Raw genomic sequence first — 16565 nt, 5'->3', positions numbered from 1 at the left:
CTCCATAACTCCGCTTCTACAAGGGCTGGAGCTTAGCTTTTTCTTGTAAATGGAAGCTGAAATCTGGGCATATCTGGGCAAATCTGGGTGAGCTAAGCAATCTGCATGAGATGCTTAAAATCCAGGTGAAACCCAAAATGCTGGGAGACATGGAAACACTACAGCCACAGGACTCTTGACTATAATGTTGAGAGACCTCCATGCCTTTTTACTGGCGGCCAGCATAAATGCCACCCAAAATGCAAGCATGCCTCTCACGTTCAAGTGAGGTCGAAGGTGGGTTGCCAAGGTCCAGAGAGGTGAGCAGGTGATGTGCCTCTCTCTCCTCGCCATGAAAAGCTTTGCCAGATGGTTTCTATTGATCCAGCCAGCACTGATGGCACCGGAGCACGCCTGGCTATTCCTTTCCTGCTCAGTTGGCAACCCTGGCGCCGGAGAAACCTAATCCAGCCATCAAGAAAGGCAGTGATGCAAGGGGGCAGCCAAAGCTATGTGGGGTGAAGGCCTGGACCAGGATTGAATTGTCTCCGCAAGATCATTGTCTGCTGATGCAAAAGACTCCAGGCGTTTTTGCTGCTCTCCCGTCCATCGCCTTACAAGGGCAATGCAGGACCCGAGCTGGAGATAGAGGCAGAGATACCCAGAGTTTGGAAGCTCCGTGCCTGTTCCTCCTTCCCATTCCATTCGTAATAGCCATGAAACATGAGTGGCTCTCTTTTGCACATTTGCCTCCAGGCAAAGGCAAAGCGATCTTAGACATTCCTTCTCCTGGCTTGCTTTTATTTTCCTGAGCAGCACTCTCACCTGGACGTGTCACAACTAATTCCTTGTCATTTGAAATGTTTGTTTTTTGTTTTTGCTCTGGACAGGACAGCCTGCATGGAGAACCAGTTGGATCCAGAAACCTATGTTTGCACATCTGGTTGATGTCCTATATCCTGGGCCCGTATGGAGAGGGGAGGGAGCAGAGCCAGCCCTGATTTGCATGCCATCCCGGAGAAAACCCAGCCTGGAATCCCGGAGAGCTGCTGCCAGTCAGTGTTGACAATACTGAGCTGGACAGACCAAGGGACTGACTCTGCAGGAAGCAGCTGTGTGCATTTTATACGTAGATCAGAACTGAGTGGTGATGGCCACTAACTCAGCTGGCTTTAAAAACAGCTAGACACACTCACTCTTGGACACTGATCAGTGGTTGTTGGCCCCAATAGCTAGATGGAACTCAGCTTAACATAGGAACAGAATCATCACCTGCTGTATCAAACCTATTTTCCAGGCCACTAGGCAGTCCTTCCATGGGGCAAGTTCATCTAGGAGCCACATCTTCTAACCTCAGTGCCCTGCTTCCAGATTAGACCCCTGGACATTCATTGTGGCTATTCGCATTCTGGGGAGAGCACTCATAACATGCTCACGTGCACTCTTGCCTTGATTATAACACAACATGTTCCAGCCATGAATGCTGGAAATTGGAAGAAATTCCATGCAATTAGGTATTCTAAGTTAGAACATATTCTGGGGCTACATACATGTGAACCCTGGTTAAATGAAGCCCTTACATATTAGCTATTGGGCAGCCGATTGGAATAAATCCAATTGTTGGTGGTATGCATTTAATGACATACTATGCTTTTTACACCACTTCTCCTTACAGGTTCGGAGCGCTGGGATCACCAACCAGCTACAGTTTAAGTTGCATTACTTGAAGAAAACAAAATGTGGCGGCCAAACCCTGTAATATATTATAGTGCCAGATTCTATCCTCCTGAATAATAGGGGGACAAAGTGCCTCTGAGCCTACCCAGAGTGCCTTTGCAACTGCCAGTGTGTGATCTCCACTCACAACTAGGCTACTCACACCTGGGGATTTAAACAGAGCCCCGCCGGTTTGTCTAACCCCCTTCCAAAACCATCAAGAGCAGCAACCTACCACCGCTTTTTGAGGCGGTGAGTTCCGCAAGTGAAATGTGTGCCATAGGAAGAAATACTTCCAGGCCAGAGGTGGCCAGGCTGACCTGAATGCTCCCACCCCAGCTGCTCTCCTTTTAGAAAGAAAGAAAGTCCTGGCCACGGACCAGTCCGTGTATGCTGTTTGTGGCGGGCCTGTCTGCCTTGCAAGGGCGTATCTAGGGTAGGGCAGGCAGGGCACATGCCCCGGGTGCCACTTGAAGGGGGGCACCATTTTTTAAAATGAAAAAAAAAAAATTAATGGCCACCGAAAACAAAATGGCCACCATGCATGCTCAAATGGCCTCTGCAAGGCCCTAGTATCTGGGGAAAGTAAATTCTCCATTTATTTTTAAAACTTATGTAATAGTGATGCTACAATGCATAGTAGAGAATTAGACAGGCACTTCTCCTTAGTTTTCCAAGTACACCTCCACGTAGTATTTGGGTATTTCATGAGCCCCAGCATACTGAAATTTGTAGTTTTCGAGCATTTCTTGGTCTGGCTACGTCCACTGCTAAATAGTTTTTGAAATATTAAAAGATTAACGAGCTTGACTTGTATTTTTGAGCTGATGTTATGGTAAAGTTATCTGAAAGATGGGTGTCAGATGTTTGGACAGGGGGCACAATTTCAGTGCTTGCCCTAGGCGCTATTTTCCCTAGACACGCCTCTGCTGCCTTGGATGCCCAGCTCTCCGTCTCTGGGCCTCTCTGGAAATACATCCACCTTACATGCCCCTTCCCGTCCTATTGTCAGCTGCTGGGTCACCCTGGAGACATCCAGAGCACGGGAAGCACCTTCTTTTGTTTGCCAGGGATTTTGTCAGCTGCGAAGAATGTGAAACGGGAACCCTTCTGGACAATAATCCAAGCTGGGCAGACATTTATTATTATTATTTTTAATTCCTGCCTTTCCCACTCTCCGCACTAATTAAAACACACATAGATACTGCTGCTGCTGCCACCATACTGAGTCAGACCCTCGATCCATCTAACTCAGCGTTGTCTGCACTGACCGGCAGGGGCTCGCCTGGGTTTCGGACTGAGGTCTCTCCCCCAGCCCCTCCTGGAGAGGTGTGTGTATGTGCGTAATCCAGGGGAATGTAAGCTTGAGAATCTGCCCCGGAGTTCATTGCAGGATTGCTGCTGGTGGAGAGGCCCTCTGAACATATGCAGAGTGTGTATCTCCCTTGCCACGGAGCACGAAGGCTCGCACTCGGCCCCAGCATCCTCCTCACTCAGTTCTGCCTGACCTGCCTGGCAGGGTGGAATCGGACCCTCGACCTTCTGCGCCCTCGGCAGATGCTCTACCGCGGAGGAAGCTGCCTGCCGCTGAGTCAGGCTCGTGGCCCGGCAGGCTCAGCGTTGTCTACACAAGCAGGCAGCAGCTGCCTGCCCGGGGTTCCCGGCAGGAATTTCTCTGCCTCCCCTGGGGATGGAACCCACATGCCCAGCAGACGCACCACTGCTGTGGAAGCCACCCGGACTCTCTGCCCCACAGGGCACCCCCCCCCGATCCACCCCCCCCCCGCCGGCCTGCCCCACCTGTTTGCTCCTCTCCTCGGCTTGCTTCTGCTCTGCCTCAGCCTGCTCAGCCCGGTCCAAGGCGTTCTCCTTGTCCAGCTTCAGCATCTGCATCTTCTTCTTGATGGCCTCCATGGTGGCGCCGGGTGCGAGGGGCGGGCGGACCAAAGGACGCTGCCCGCGGGGGACACACCAGGGCCGGAGGGAGCTGGCTGGCCAGTGCGGGCAGCCCCGTCGCCTCGCTGCTCTTTATAGTGGCCCTCCCTGCCAGCTGGCCCCGGGGGTGGGGGCCGCTGTGCCTTCCTGGGCCTGGGAGACCGGCCTCCTCCCTCCCTCGGTGGTGCCCCAAATGTCCTTCCTCCTTCCCCCCGTGGGGGCCCATTGTCCTGGCGCCCTGGCCCGGGGGCGTGGGGGGGGCATGGTTGCTGAGTGACTTCAGGGCCATGGCCATATTTGGGCTCCCAGGGGGACAGCTGGGAGCCGCTTATAGAAACCCCCAAGCGGGGGGGGGGGGAAGTGGCAAGAGAGGCGGGGCAGGGAGGGGAGGGGGGCTGCTTTGTTCCAGCCAAAGGGCCGCCTCCCCCCCCCCATCTTCCAAACTGGCAGGTGCAGCAGCAGCAGGCCGGCCTGTCCTGCAGGGGCATCCTTCATGAATCAGGAGACAAAGAGGATGGGAGAGGACATGTGTGAGCCCTGTCAGACATTCCCTCCGGGGACCGACCCGCTCTGGGAAGAGCAGGGAGGTTCCCAGTTCCTTCCCTGGCAGCATCTCCGAGAAAGGCTGGGAGAAACTCCTGCCTGCAGCCTTGGAGAAGCGGAAGCCGCTGCCAGTCTGGGTAGGCAATACTGAGCGAGATGGACCAAGGGTCTGACTCAGTAAATGGCAGCTTCCTATGTTCTTAACACACACACACATGAAGATGAGGCACTACCTCCAAACACACTGGGATTAATTTCCCCTTGTGTTCTCGTTGTTGCAGGGCTTGCCTGCCCCTTTCCCCACATTTGTTTCTGTCAACTCAGGGATTGTTTTCCAGGAGTCAGCACCTATCTCTAGGGGGCTAGGGAGTCTGGAGTTCTGGAGGGATGAATGGCTTGGCATGGTGAAAAACAGAGACAGACATATTGGAGGGGAAACGTGCCCAGGAATGGCTTCAGAGTTGGCAACCCGGCCCTTAAAATACAACACCCTGACCACTGTTCAGATGTGATCTTGTACACATGACTGTTGAACTTGTTTGCACTGCACCCAGGTGAGGATTTGCTGTAGGAATGACAAAGTGTAATGCATTTTCCTGGTGTGGCCAAAGGGTGCCCTCCTGTGGCCACTTTTCTGCACTGCAGCAAGGGGAGTATTTGCTGAAAGTTGGGTATCGCTCCGTCTTTTTAACTCTTCCGTTCCGTTATGGCTCAGACATTCATTTCAAAAAGCAAAACAGGAGACAAAGTCTGATGGTGGTGTGAAGCATTTATTGAAGCCCAACACATTTCAGCCTCAAAGGCCTTCTCCAGGGGCAATACTGACCTAAAATTTAAAAACCACATCAAAGCACTTCCTAGAAACCCATTTAGAACAATAGAAAATGAAGCCAGCAGGCCCTGCTTGGCAAAGGGGACAACTCATGCTTGCTACCACAAGACCAGCTGTCCTCCTTTGTGGAGCGGTGCTTATTTTCTACATGCAAGGAAGTTTTATTTCACGTAGAGAGGATCCAACAGTGTGATCCATCCCATCACTGAGAATATGAAGTGTTACAGCCCACTCTGCTAGTGCAGGACTGTACCGCTTCATGCCCATCGAATTAACCGGCCTACCCCAAAGCGGCAGGAGCCAAACAGGCAAGTCAGCAACCCAAGGCCGCCTTCCTGATGCCAAGCCTCCTGGCTGCAAATCCGGCTTCCAGACTCTGTTCTGCTGGCATGCTTTCTCCGTGTCTTTAAATAGCCCGGGAACAATTCTGCACCTTCCTGGCCCGTGGTGCCTGCCGAGCAATCCGTGGAAGGGGTCGCCGCTCTGCCACTCTGGTCAAGGCCGTTTGCATTCTGTTACTCAATCTGGGCGTCGACAGCTGCTGAGATCCTGGTGCTGTCCCCCTCGGCAGGCTCAAAATGTTCTGACTCGCTTGGGTAATTTGGCCCTGTCTGTGCCTAGTGCTACCATGGGTACTGTGCGCACAATCGCCTACCAAGGTTAAATGAACCACAGGTTAGGGACATAGGGAAGCTGCCATATACTGAGTCCGACCCTTGGTCTAGCTAGCTCAGGATTGTCTTCACAGACTGTCAGCGGCTTCTCCAAGGCTGCAGGCAGGAGTCTCTCTCCCAGCCCTCTCTTGGAGATGCTGCCAGGGAGAGAACTTGGGACCTCGATGCTCTTCCCAGAGCAGCTCCATCCTCTAAGGGGAATATCTGACTGAGGTTCATGTTACCTCAAGTAAAACCCTGGCTTCCACTTTCTGAAGCAGCTGGGAGCAGAGGGCTCCCGACACGCCGGGCGACACGAGCCACCGGTCGACACGGCACTCCGGACGACACGGTTACCCCAGGCGGCTTGAGTCGTGTGAACAGCCTTAATGTCTGGATAGGGCTGAAGCCGTACCTGCGTTCAACATAACGCAGTGCTAACACCTGTACCTTCGTGCATGCCTGTAAACTGTGAGCAGATTGTATCTGCATTACTTACCGACTTATTTAAAATATGTAGACCCCACTAGTATACGACTGTTTGCGGAGGCTCAAGCAATCATTAAAAACAGACACAATATAAACATATAACACTCATAAAATCAATAGGAGTTCAGTAAAAACAAGATGAACAACAACAAATATTTATATACCGCTTGTTGACAAAAGTTCCCAAAGTGGTCTACATAGAGAAATAACAAATACATACATAAAATGGCTCCCTGTCCCCGAAGGACTCACAATCTAAAAAGAAAGATAGACACCAACAACAGTCACTGCAGGTATGGCGTGCTGGGGGGTGGATAGGGCCAGTTGCTCTCCCCTTGCTAAATAAAAGAGAATCACCATGTTAAAAAGGTGCCTCTTTGCCCAGTTAGCTGGGGTCTTTTAATTAAGTTAAAACCAGATTTAAAATGACAAGTTAAAAACGGATACAATGCAGATACAAGATTAAAACGCCTCCTTCAAGCTCCTTCAAGCGATGGGTCTTTAGCTGCTCCTTACAGACACTGAGGGAGGGGGCACGGTAGAGCTCTTCGAGGAGGGTGTGATAAAGCCAAGGGGCCACAGCTGAAAAGGCCCTGCGTTGAACACATAACGTGCTACTAGGATTCACAGCTTTGGGCCAATGCTTTCTCTATTTACCACGGGCATCCCCTGTTTTCTGGTACCTGTCCCAGATTTGAACCCGCACCCCTAGTCCCGTGCTGTAACCACTACACCACAGCAACTTCCCCCAGAGCCACAGTTGATTTGTGGATAAACGGTTAGAGCAGGAAAAAGGATGAGCCTTCGGCAGGCCACGGGGTTCAAGATGCTGATTTGGCATCTGCCCAAAGCACAAGTCCTGGCTGTGGAAAGACGGGCGTTGATCAACCCTGGCGCTGTAAGAATATGTTTGATATTTAGTTGGTTTCCCAGTAGAACAACCTAATATCAAACATATCAGACAGAAGCAGGAGAGGCGGCGATGCCCAGGCGAGGCGGGCCTTTTGCCGTGAAGGACAACCTGTCAAAAAAGAAACACAACCAGCATCAGCGTTTGGGGCATCAATTCCGAAACCTTTGCGGGCTATGAAAGTTCGCCGTCTAGCCTCTCTTTTAACACCTACAGGGAAGGACAGCCCCCCGTTGCATGAGGCAGGCTGTTCTACCTTCAAACAGCTCCCAGCAAATCCCTCCTAATGCTTAGCCTGAATCTCCTTCCTTGAAATGTGAAGCCATGGGTTCTAGTCCTGCCCTCGGGAGCTATCGCTTTATTATTTATCTTGACCTGAACACTGTGTCTCTGTTCATGCCGCTCAGTATTGCCTTTGCCTTTTAAGCTGCTGCATCACACAGCTGGCTCACTCTCCGCTTGCGGCTGATGCGTCAAGTTCTGCTCTAGTCTGCCCTTCTTCTAGTCAGCCTCGGATGAGGGTGTGTAATTCTGATGCATGTTGGTTTTGGGTGTGATGTTTTGGGTAACAGGGTTAAGCCCTCTGAGGAGTCAAATAATTAAGCCTTTGGGTTCCGTTCCAGTTCAGGTTCATCCGTATGTTCTAACTCCCCATTTCAGTGCTTCTTGACGTTTGACTGTCATCACAGCTGTTCTTGTACTGACTATTTTGTTTTAAAGGCTCTCTCTTGCTCAACCTAATCTGATAACTGTTAAGCAGGGAGTCAGACAATGGAACAACATCTGGGTCCAGTTTGCCAATTAAAGTGCATCTCTCCGGTTCAGATGGTCACTTGAAACCGTGGTTGGGTAACCAGTTCAGACTCTTTGGACTGGTTTTGAACCGGTTTGGAGACATTTCCTGCAGAAGAATGCCAGACTCCTGCCTCTACAATAAACACTATAAAATAAATCACGGCTTAGCTTGAGAACCATCATGTATTTTTAAACTTGTCAAATTGTTGTGTGAAGGTCTTTACCAACGAAATACACAACAAGAAAAAAAAGGAAACCAGGCAAATAAAGCGTCCATTCGACCGTCGCAAACGGAGGGCCTGGTGATCAAATCGCTGGTTTCGCACTGGTATTGTGCTTAGAAGATCCGTCCCATTCCCGTTTCAAGGGAACAGAGACATTTCCGCGTCAGAACCAGTTCGGATTAACTCCGCCGCTCTCAAACCTGGGTCGACAGCTGCTGCACGACCGCGCCCACGACCCCACGCCATCATGGCCAAATGCTGAACTAGCTGGAAAGCCACCTTCTGTGGAGGTCTGGGTTCGGTTCAGCCCCACTCCCTGAAACCTGCCCTTGTCCCTGGTGACCCCAAAGTCTGGAGCAAGGAGCAGACGTTTGCTGCCTCTCCATCTGCATCCTGGGTCACACCTTGTTCCCCCTTTGGCTCTGCAGCGGTTGTGGAACTGCCAGCTCCCCGTCAACCCCAGCCACGATGGCTGAGGATGATGGGAGTTGTAGTTCAGCCACACCTGGAGAGCCTAGGTTGACCACCCTGCCTAGCGCCTGCTGGTGCAACACCCCGTCTTGCTAAACGCCTAGCCACTCTAGCCGAAGAGCTGACGGGCTGTTTGGAAGCCTCTCTTTGCTGACAAGTTGGCAAACTCCCCAGCCTCGCCAGTAGGAGAGAACGGGGCAGCCCCACAGAATGCAGTGGAAGCCACCAAGAGGCAAAGAGACCGTCTCTGAGAGGCACCTCAGCCGTGGTCCTGCTGCTTGCCCGCCAGCGGAAGAGAGAGAGCCACATTTTTGGAAGACGCCACTTTCAGAGCCACCTCAGGGAGCAGCGGGGAGGTGACTTGCCTAGGAAGCCAGAGGTTGCCGGTTCGAATCCCCGCCGGTCTGTTTCCCAGACTATGGGGAATGCCTCTATCGGGCAGCAGCGCGATAAGAGGAAGATGCTGAAAGGCATCAACTCATCCTGCGTGGGAGGAGGCCATGGTCAACCCCTCCTGTATTCTACCAAAGACAACCACAGGGCTCTGTGGGAGCCACGAGTCGAGGACACCGATTCGACGGCACGACTTTACAGTGCTCTTGCTAGCCTGGCTACCCCAAAGATGCAGAGGGCTATTCTTCCGGGATTTGTGTGCACAGCGGCCTCTTCCGCGGGTCTCTCTGTGTCCGTTTCTTGCAGGCAATAGCCCTAACGGCTGCCTCAGTGATGGGGCGTCTTAGGGAAACGTCCCACAACAGGCTCCCCCGTCCAGCTCCCCACCCCAGAGCTCTGACCTCATGTAGAAGGCGCACCTCTTCCAGAGCCTTCCAGAGTCCCTCAAGGCCTTACCTGATCGGAGGGTCGGCCATCCGAACGCATCCCAGGATGATTTGATGCCTGTCTTGGGGCATGAGCCCACTTTATAACCGCATCTGCCTCCCACCCCCCAACATCGGGGTGGGGTGGGTCTCCCAGTCGAGGGGCCTCGGCACCACACATGTGGCCGTGTTCCCATTAATGACCCCCTCCTCGTTTTGCCCTTGGACTCAAATTATCCCGATCAATACGATTCGATCGTCTATCCTTGTCGGCTGCTCACAAGCCTCCGGGCCCGGCCAATTTCCCGTCAATATGCGGTTCGCCAGCTAACATACCAGACCTTCATCAGGACACAGGGCTGAGGCGTGAGGATGTGCATGTGCGTGCAGTGTGTGGGTCTTTTTTTGGTCTTATCAGGATCCCTGCCCCCTTGATTCTGGGTCACATCTCGGAGAGTCCTATATGTACAACCCCAACGCAGCCCTGCCGTTGACAAAGCGAGTTGGACCAGTCATGATTTCTGCGAGCCCTACCTCGCAGGGCTGTTGTGAGAATAACATGTGCATGGGGGGAAACCTTACACAGCTCTGGACTCCTTGGAGGAAAGGGAAGAGGATTCATGGTTAATTATAATGTTGTAAACCGCCCTGAGACAATTTTGGAAGGGCGGTATATAATAAATAATAACAAATTATAATTATAATTATCATCATCATCATCTATGTAAACCGCAATGGGAACTTTTGTTGAAAAGCAGTATATTCATATGATTATTAGTAGTAAACCCTATACTTTTAACACCCACTACCATCATAGCAGAGATAAACTCTATTCACAAGTAATGCTGAGCGCACATACAATTTGTGAACAGTTAATGCATGATCTGTTCACCTGTATGGTTATCCACATATGATGCTGGACGCACGTACAGAAGGACCCTTCCTCTCTGTGTTGGGCATTTGAGGGGCCTGTACCCAATAGCGCTTTCTAAACCGGCACAGCTATGTTCCTTCTTGTGCCTGCATTTGGGGGACCTGTATCCACTTCTAAAATGAACACATAGGAACATAGGAGGAAGCTGCCGTATACTGAGTCAGACCCTTGGTCCATCTGGCTCAGTATTGTCTACCCAGACTGGCAGCGGCTTCTCCAAGGCTGCAGGCAGGAGTCTCTCTCAGCCCGATCTTGGAGATGGTGCCAGGGAGGGAACTTTAAACCTTCTGCTCTTCCCAGAGCGGCTCCATCCCCTAATAAGGGGAATATCTTCCAGTCCTCACACATGTACTCTCCCATTCCAATGCAAACCAGGGCAGACTCTGCTTAGCAAAGGGGACAATTCATCCACAAACTTGTAAATAAGTACAAATACCAGGACGCAGGTACAGCATCATGTCTGAAGAGGGCTAATGTCCCATGCTTATGTGCAAAATCAGGAACTTTCCCGACAATTGGGCACCTGAGAAGTTGTATAATAATAATAAACAAAACAAACAGTAACGATATTCATTATTCACATTATATCATTCAAGAATATAGTAATGATATTAACTACATTCTTATTTGGAGTGTTACTACTATTCCTGCTATAACTATTAATTAATTCTCTCCTCCTCCTCTCAAGTGTCCTTGCTTATCAGGAAAGTTCCTGCTTTCGGACGTCATCGTGATTTTCTCGCTGTCCTATGCCCTGGCAAAGCTGGGTCCCTCTGTATCTGTCGTTTTGAGCCTTCCATGTCTGAGAACCCAACGCTGGGTGAGAAAACTTGCAGTCTGTGCTCGTTGACTCCAAAGCAAGTCCCACGTTGCTTGGTTCCAAGGAAGCGTGCACAGAACCACGTTGTTCCTTCCGTCATGGCTCCCCAGCGCCAGGCAACGGATGTTGTGTGTTCTCTGCTGTTAATGCATCCCATTAACATACGATGCACCCAAACGCACACACATACCATGTCCGGCTAGTTTGCTTGAGTGTATTGATCCCTGGCTCCATCCACTGATGGAGATTCCCCTGCAGCAACAGCACGCTCAGGTGGGTCCAGGGGCGACCTTGGAAAAAGGGACAGCTGGCCGGGAAGGGTGAGACGCAGGAAGCTGCCTGACTGAGTCAGACCCCTGGTCCCTCCAGCTCAGTATCGCCGGCACCGATTGGCAGCAGCACGCTCCACGGTTTCGGGCAGGCCCCAGAGCTACCGGCCAGGCCCTGGCTGGACTGGGGGCCTTCTGCAGGAAAAGTGGATGCTCTGCCCCCCTGAGTATCCCTAGGGAGAGACGTGTGTGGGTCATGGCCACAAAGAGCACAGAAGAGTTCTCTTTCCCGGTGAATGTTTGGAGTTTCTAGCCCTTCAGGACTGACTCTCTTGCTGACAAATGGCCGGTTGTCCGAAGTTCGGCAGGTGGGCATCAGATCAAGGTCTTCTTTTTTGGGAATGGTGTCCCACCGATGGAATCCTAAGAGGACTGCCTTGGCAGCCCCTTCCCTGCCCGCCTTCAGAGGACAGGTTAAAAATTCTCTTGGTTTCAAACCCCAAAGTAGGTCATACCTTGACTAGGACCAACGAAAAGACCCCTAGGCCAGCCCGCCTGGCAAGTCCTTCAGAGTTCTTCCGGGGTGATGTTAAGCAAAGACGAATCCCTGGCAGGAGAAGCTGCTGCCAGTCAGAGTAAACAACACTGAGATAGGTGGACCAAGGGTCTGACTCAGCAGATGGCAGCTATGTTCCTATGAGAGATCAGTTTGGGCAGAAGACCAAGCTATGTCCCACGTTGACATGACTTAAGGGGGAGCAGCAGGAGGCTTTACACAGGTGATATCACTCTGGATTAGCCTCTGCTAGGTGCAAAAGGAAGGCCAGCTTGCCCCGAGGGCCAGTGGGGCAAGAACTAGGTTGTGTTTTGTTGCTGTCGGGAAATATAAAATGTCGCCGTCACTCTGATCTCTCTCGACAGTGCCATGAACACAGCAGACAGATCGGAATCCTTCAAGTGCGAGAGCATTTATTCCTTGGTTGCTCTTCTGTGTCTATACATGTGCCGTCTATACATAGCCATCGTAGGGCATGGTCTGAAGACGCAGAAGGCACCGTTCAGCTATGGAACGCCCTGCCACAAGATGTGGTGACAGCCACCAGCCTGGATGGCCTTAGGAGGGGGCGCTTAGACAGATTCACGGAGGGCAGGTCCGCCTATCAAGGGCGACTATGAGGCTCTTCACCTTGGAAAAGAGGCAACTCAGAGGCGACAGAATCAAAGTGTATAAAATGAGGCATGGAGTGGAGAGGATGGATGGAGAGAAATTTGTCTCCCTCTCTCACAACACTAGAACCAGGGGTCACCCCCATGAAACGGAAGGCTGGGAAATTTAGGACCAACAAGTGGAAGTACTTTTTCACACAGTGCACAATTCGTCTATGGAATTCCTTGCCATGGGATGTGGTGATGGCCACCAGCTTGGACGGCTTTAAAAGGGGCTTAGACAGATTCATGGAGGAGAGGTCTATCATGGGCTACTAGTCTGGTGGCTGTGGGCCACCTCAAGCCTCAGAGACAAGATGCCTCTGAATCCCAGTTGCAGGGGAGCAACAGCAGGAGAGAGGGCAGGGCCCCTTCACCTCTTGCCGGTGGGCTCCTCAGAGGCATCTAGTGGGCCATTCAAAGGATGCTGGACTAGATGGGCCTCCTTGGGCCTGATCCAGCTGGGCGGTTCTCATGTTCTTAGGCAGGCAAGGCAACTCAGCGTCTCTGCCAGGAACCTCCAGACCACCCCAACATGGCAGAAAGTTGGGACGGAGATGCACGTCATGTTCTGTCTAACAGGCACAATGCGACCCCAGTTAGGTTTTTTTTAAAAAAACAAAAACCATTTTATTTATGTATGTATCTAATGTATATACCTCCCCTCCAAAAACAGCGACGACAAACAAAAACAATTAAAACCCATTAGGAGTTAACATCTGAACTAAATCAAGCCAACCATTAAAATCATGTCAACCTTCAAAACATTGCAATTCAAACCATTTAAAACCAGCCTCCAAAATGCAAGCCATCCATCGAATTAAAAGCCTGGGCGAACAAATGCATCTTTGGCGCCTTTCTGAAATGTTGCCAGCCATGGGGGGGGGCTCTGATTTCAAGGGCGACTCCAACCACGTCGTTGACTTATCCTGCATTGAGGCTCTTTGGCATCTGGGCCTCCTTTTTGCTTTCGCCCCGGCTTTTTGGACAGCCCAGCTATGGGGCCGAAGGGTGGGTCTGGCCCCTGGACGCCTGGCTGGATCGGGGCGGGGGGGCCTCAGCCCCTTCCCGCCTGCCCTGCGCGGCCAGTTGATGTGATGCAGGGCGACAGGCTGGTTAATGAGCAGGAGAGACGCCCGCATCTGGGCGCGCCTTGTCAATAAACAGAACCAGCCTTGGTGGTGATGGACCCTAGAGCAGGAAGGCTCCAAGGTCACCAGAAAGTGTGGGGTGGGGAGCTGGGGGGGGTTAAATGCGTGGGGGGGGAGCAGGGGCGGGCTTCATGTAGGCCTCGTGAACACCCAGATGCTATAAAAGCAATCCCCATCTTTACCTGCAGTTGGAAACTATTATTTCTTTTGACCTTTTAGGAAGAGGAAATCCTCTTCGGACCATGTCCGAGAAGCTGGTCCGGGGAGGGGAGTTGGTCTTGCAGTAGCAAGCGCGAATTATCCCCTTTGCTAAGCTGGGTCTGCCCTGGTTTGCATTTGGATGGGTGACTCCCAAGCAAGCCACTGCAAGATATTCCCCTTAGGGGATGAGGCCATTGATCAGCGGAAGGTCCTGGGTTCACTCCCCGGCAGGCAGCATCTCTTGGGAGGTTTGGGAGAGACTCCTGCATGAAACCATGGAGAGCTGCTGCCAGTCGGTGCGTAGACAGTACTGAGCTAGACGGACCAAGGCCCTGACTCAGTAGAAGGCAGCTTCCTAGGAGAATAAGCCTGAATACTGCTATGTTGTTGTTTTTCTGAGAGGGCAAGTTTATGGGATGTTTTGAACAATTTGCAATTGAATACTTTAAAAAAAAAGGGGGGGGGGGACATTGTAAAACTCCCTTGGTAAATCAACCTGGTTTTCGACTTTATTTTTCATAGAAAGGTCAGACCCACTTTAAAAACAACCCCGAAACCCTGAAAGTAGCCACTTCCCAACATCCAGCCCCACAGAGAAAAGCGTCTTCCATCCCACTCTCGGGCAAACTCTCAGTGATGGAGAATGTGGCCCATCACAGCCAAGTGTGCTGAGGACCAACAATTCATTGGTGGTATAAGCATTTTGGGCTGCAAGAGATCAGATTGTCTGCTAGGACCGATGAATCGGTCTGCTCTCTTGGTGCAGATAACGAAAGCCCGGGAAAGGAAAAAGGTCTCTTTAAAAACACATCCCAGCGATATCGAATTCTATGGACTCGGAAAACTGCTTCCTATAGAAGCAAACGCTTGCTCCATCTAGCCCAGAATTGTCTGCTCTGACTGGCAGCAGCCCCCCCAGGAATTCCGACAGGGTCTTGTATGATGGCGGAGATGCCAGAAACTGAACATGGCACCTTTTGAATACAGGTGCTTTATCAATGGGATATGGCCACTCCTGGTGAGTTTTTGAAGCTGTCTTCTCCTTAATCGGACCCTCGAGTCCATCTAGCTCAAGGTTGTCAGCACTGGCTGGCAGCAGCTCTCTGCAGCTTCCGGTGGGGGTCTTTCCCAGGCGTACCTGGAGATGCTGCCAGGGACTGAATTGCAAGATCTTCTGAAGATCAGAGAGCAGGTGCAGAAACCTTGAAATGTAGCCTCGGGTCATTGAAAACCAGCTTGTGATGGGAGGGCAGGCTGCTGGAGTCGTGTCCAGATGCACCCTGGTCTCAAACACAGACTCCTCTCCCTCAGTCTGAGCCCCACACTAGAACCGATCAGGATAGGTACCCCCCACCCGCCAGGGAAACACTGCCCTCTGCTGGCCACAAAGGGGCCACTGCTATTAACCTTCCAAATCCAGCAGGAAAAGAATTATCCGGGCACTAAGCCCTCTTACTTGGCAGAGCACAGAACAAGGGGGCAAGGTTTCCTTGCCCCCACTAACCTGTTGCAGGCACGTCAGACTTGGTCCCGCTTTGTGGCACGTTGCTGCCCAAATCCCTGGAACCAGATCATTTGGGGGGGGGGAAGTCTCTAGCACAGCCTAACATCTGGGTCCCGGCTAGCCAACCCCTTACCACAGGGCTTCTCCAACTCCGTCCCCCATATATTTTATTTAATGTATTTATTACCAGCTGACCCCAAAGGCTCGAGGCAACTCACAAAAACAAGCACAATAAAGACAAAAGAAAACAAACTGTTAAAAGTGTTTAAAACATGTGAAGATGACTAAAAAGCCAGGCCCCAAAAGAATGTCCCCCAAGGGCTCTTGTGAAGGCTGGCAAAGATGTGAAACCACCACTGTCTATAGGGAGCGCATTGCACAGACCAGGAGCGACCACAGAGAAGGCCCCGTTCCTGAGCTGCTGCTGCCAGATGAGCTGGAGACGGACCTCGACCTTAATGTGCAGTGCGGTTCATGCAGAAGGAGGCGCTTTCCGAGGTAACCCGGTCCTGAGCCATTCAGGGCTTTAAAGGTCACTACCAGCACTTTGTATTCTGCCGGGAAACCTATTGGCAGCCCATGCAATTGTTTCAAAACAGGCATGAATAGGGTCTGAAAGATCACATCATCTGAACAGCTCACCCATCAAATCAGGTTAATGAGAGGACTAACAAAACTAGTTAAGTTAGGGGAAGATGGTTTCCATTTACTGAATCTGTCAATAAAGCCTCCCTCCACTCAAATCAAATCTTGGACCCATGTTCTTTCTTGAATGTTGTTCCCAATTGTCTCCTATCCTGTTGTGCCTGTAGGCTCAGCAAACCAGCAATCTCTTACCACTGGATGGGAATCACCTCAAAATGTTGAGGTTTGAGTTTTGATTGTTTCCCCTTTTCGATTGCTGCACAGTTCCCACACATGTGCTGTACTGTATTGGTTGAAAAGGAATAAATAAAAATAATCTTTAAAAAGGTCTCCCAGAGACCAATCTAGCCCCTGCATTTCGGACCAACCACCAGTGATGGTTGGACTACCACTCCCATCATCCCCAGGCCTGAGGGCCCTTGGGGCTTGCAGCCCAACCACGTCGGGGGATCCAAGTCGGAGAACCCTGC

At 51.4% G+C, this 16565-nt stretch overlaps 1 protein-coding gene across 6 annotated transcripts in view; it reads right to left on the bottom strand.

Moving 5' to 3' along the window:
• TPM3 (tropomyosin 3) overlaps positions 1-3709 on the bottom strand; it is a 45087-nt gene extending 41378 nt beyond the window's left edge. For 2 of the 6 annotated variants that reach the window (XM_053277534.1, XM_053277535.1), the window contains exon 1: positions 3496-3709. In XM_053277534.1, the coding sequence (XP_053133509.1) occupies positions 3496-3609 (114 nt within the window). In that variant the 5' untranslated portion in view covers positions 3610-3709. The remainder of the gene's footprint in view (positions 1-3495) is intronic. The other 4 variants (XM_053277536.1, XM_053277533.1, XM_053277537.1 and 1 more) reach the window with 3 other exon arrangements.
• Positions 3710-16565: the final 12856 nt, after the last annotated feature.

This window comes from Hemicordylus capensis, chromosome 14 (genome assembly GCF_027244095.1).
Source record: "Hemicordylus capensis ecotype Gifberg chromosome 14, rHemCap1.1.pri, whole genome shotgun sequence".
NCBI lineage: Eukaryota > Metazoa > Chordata > Lepidosauria > Squamata > Cordylidae > Hemicordylus > Hemicordylus capensis.
Note: the sequence above shows the minus strand (reverse complement) of the source record. Positions and strands in the feature narration are given on the sequence as shown.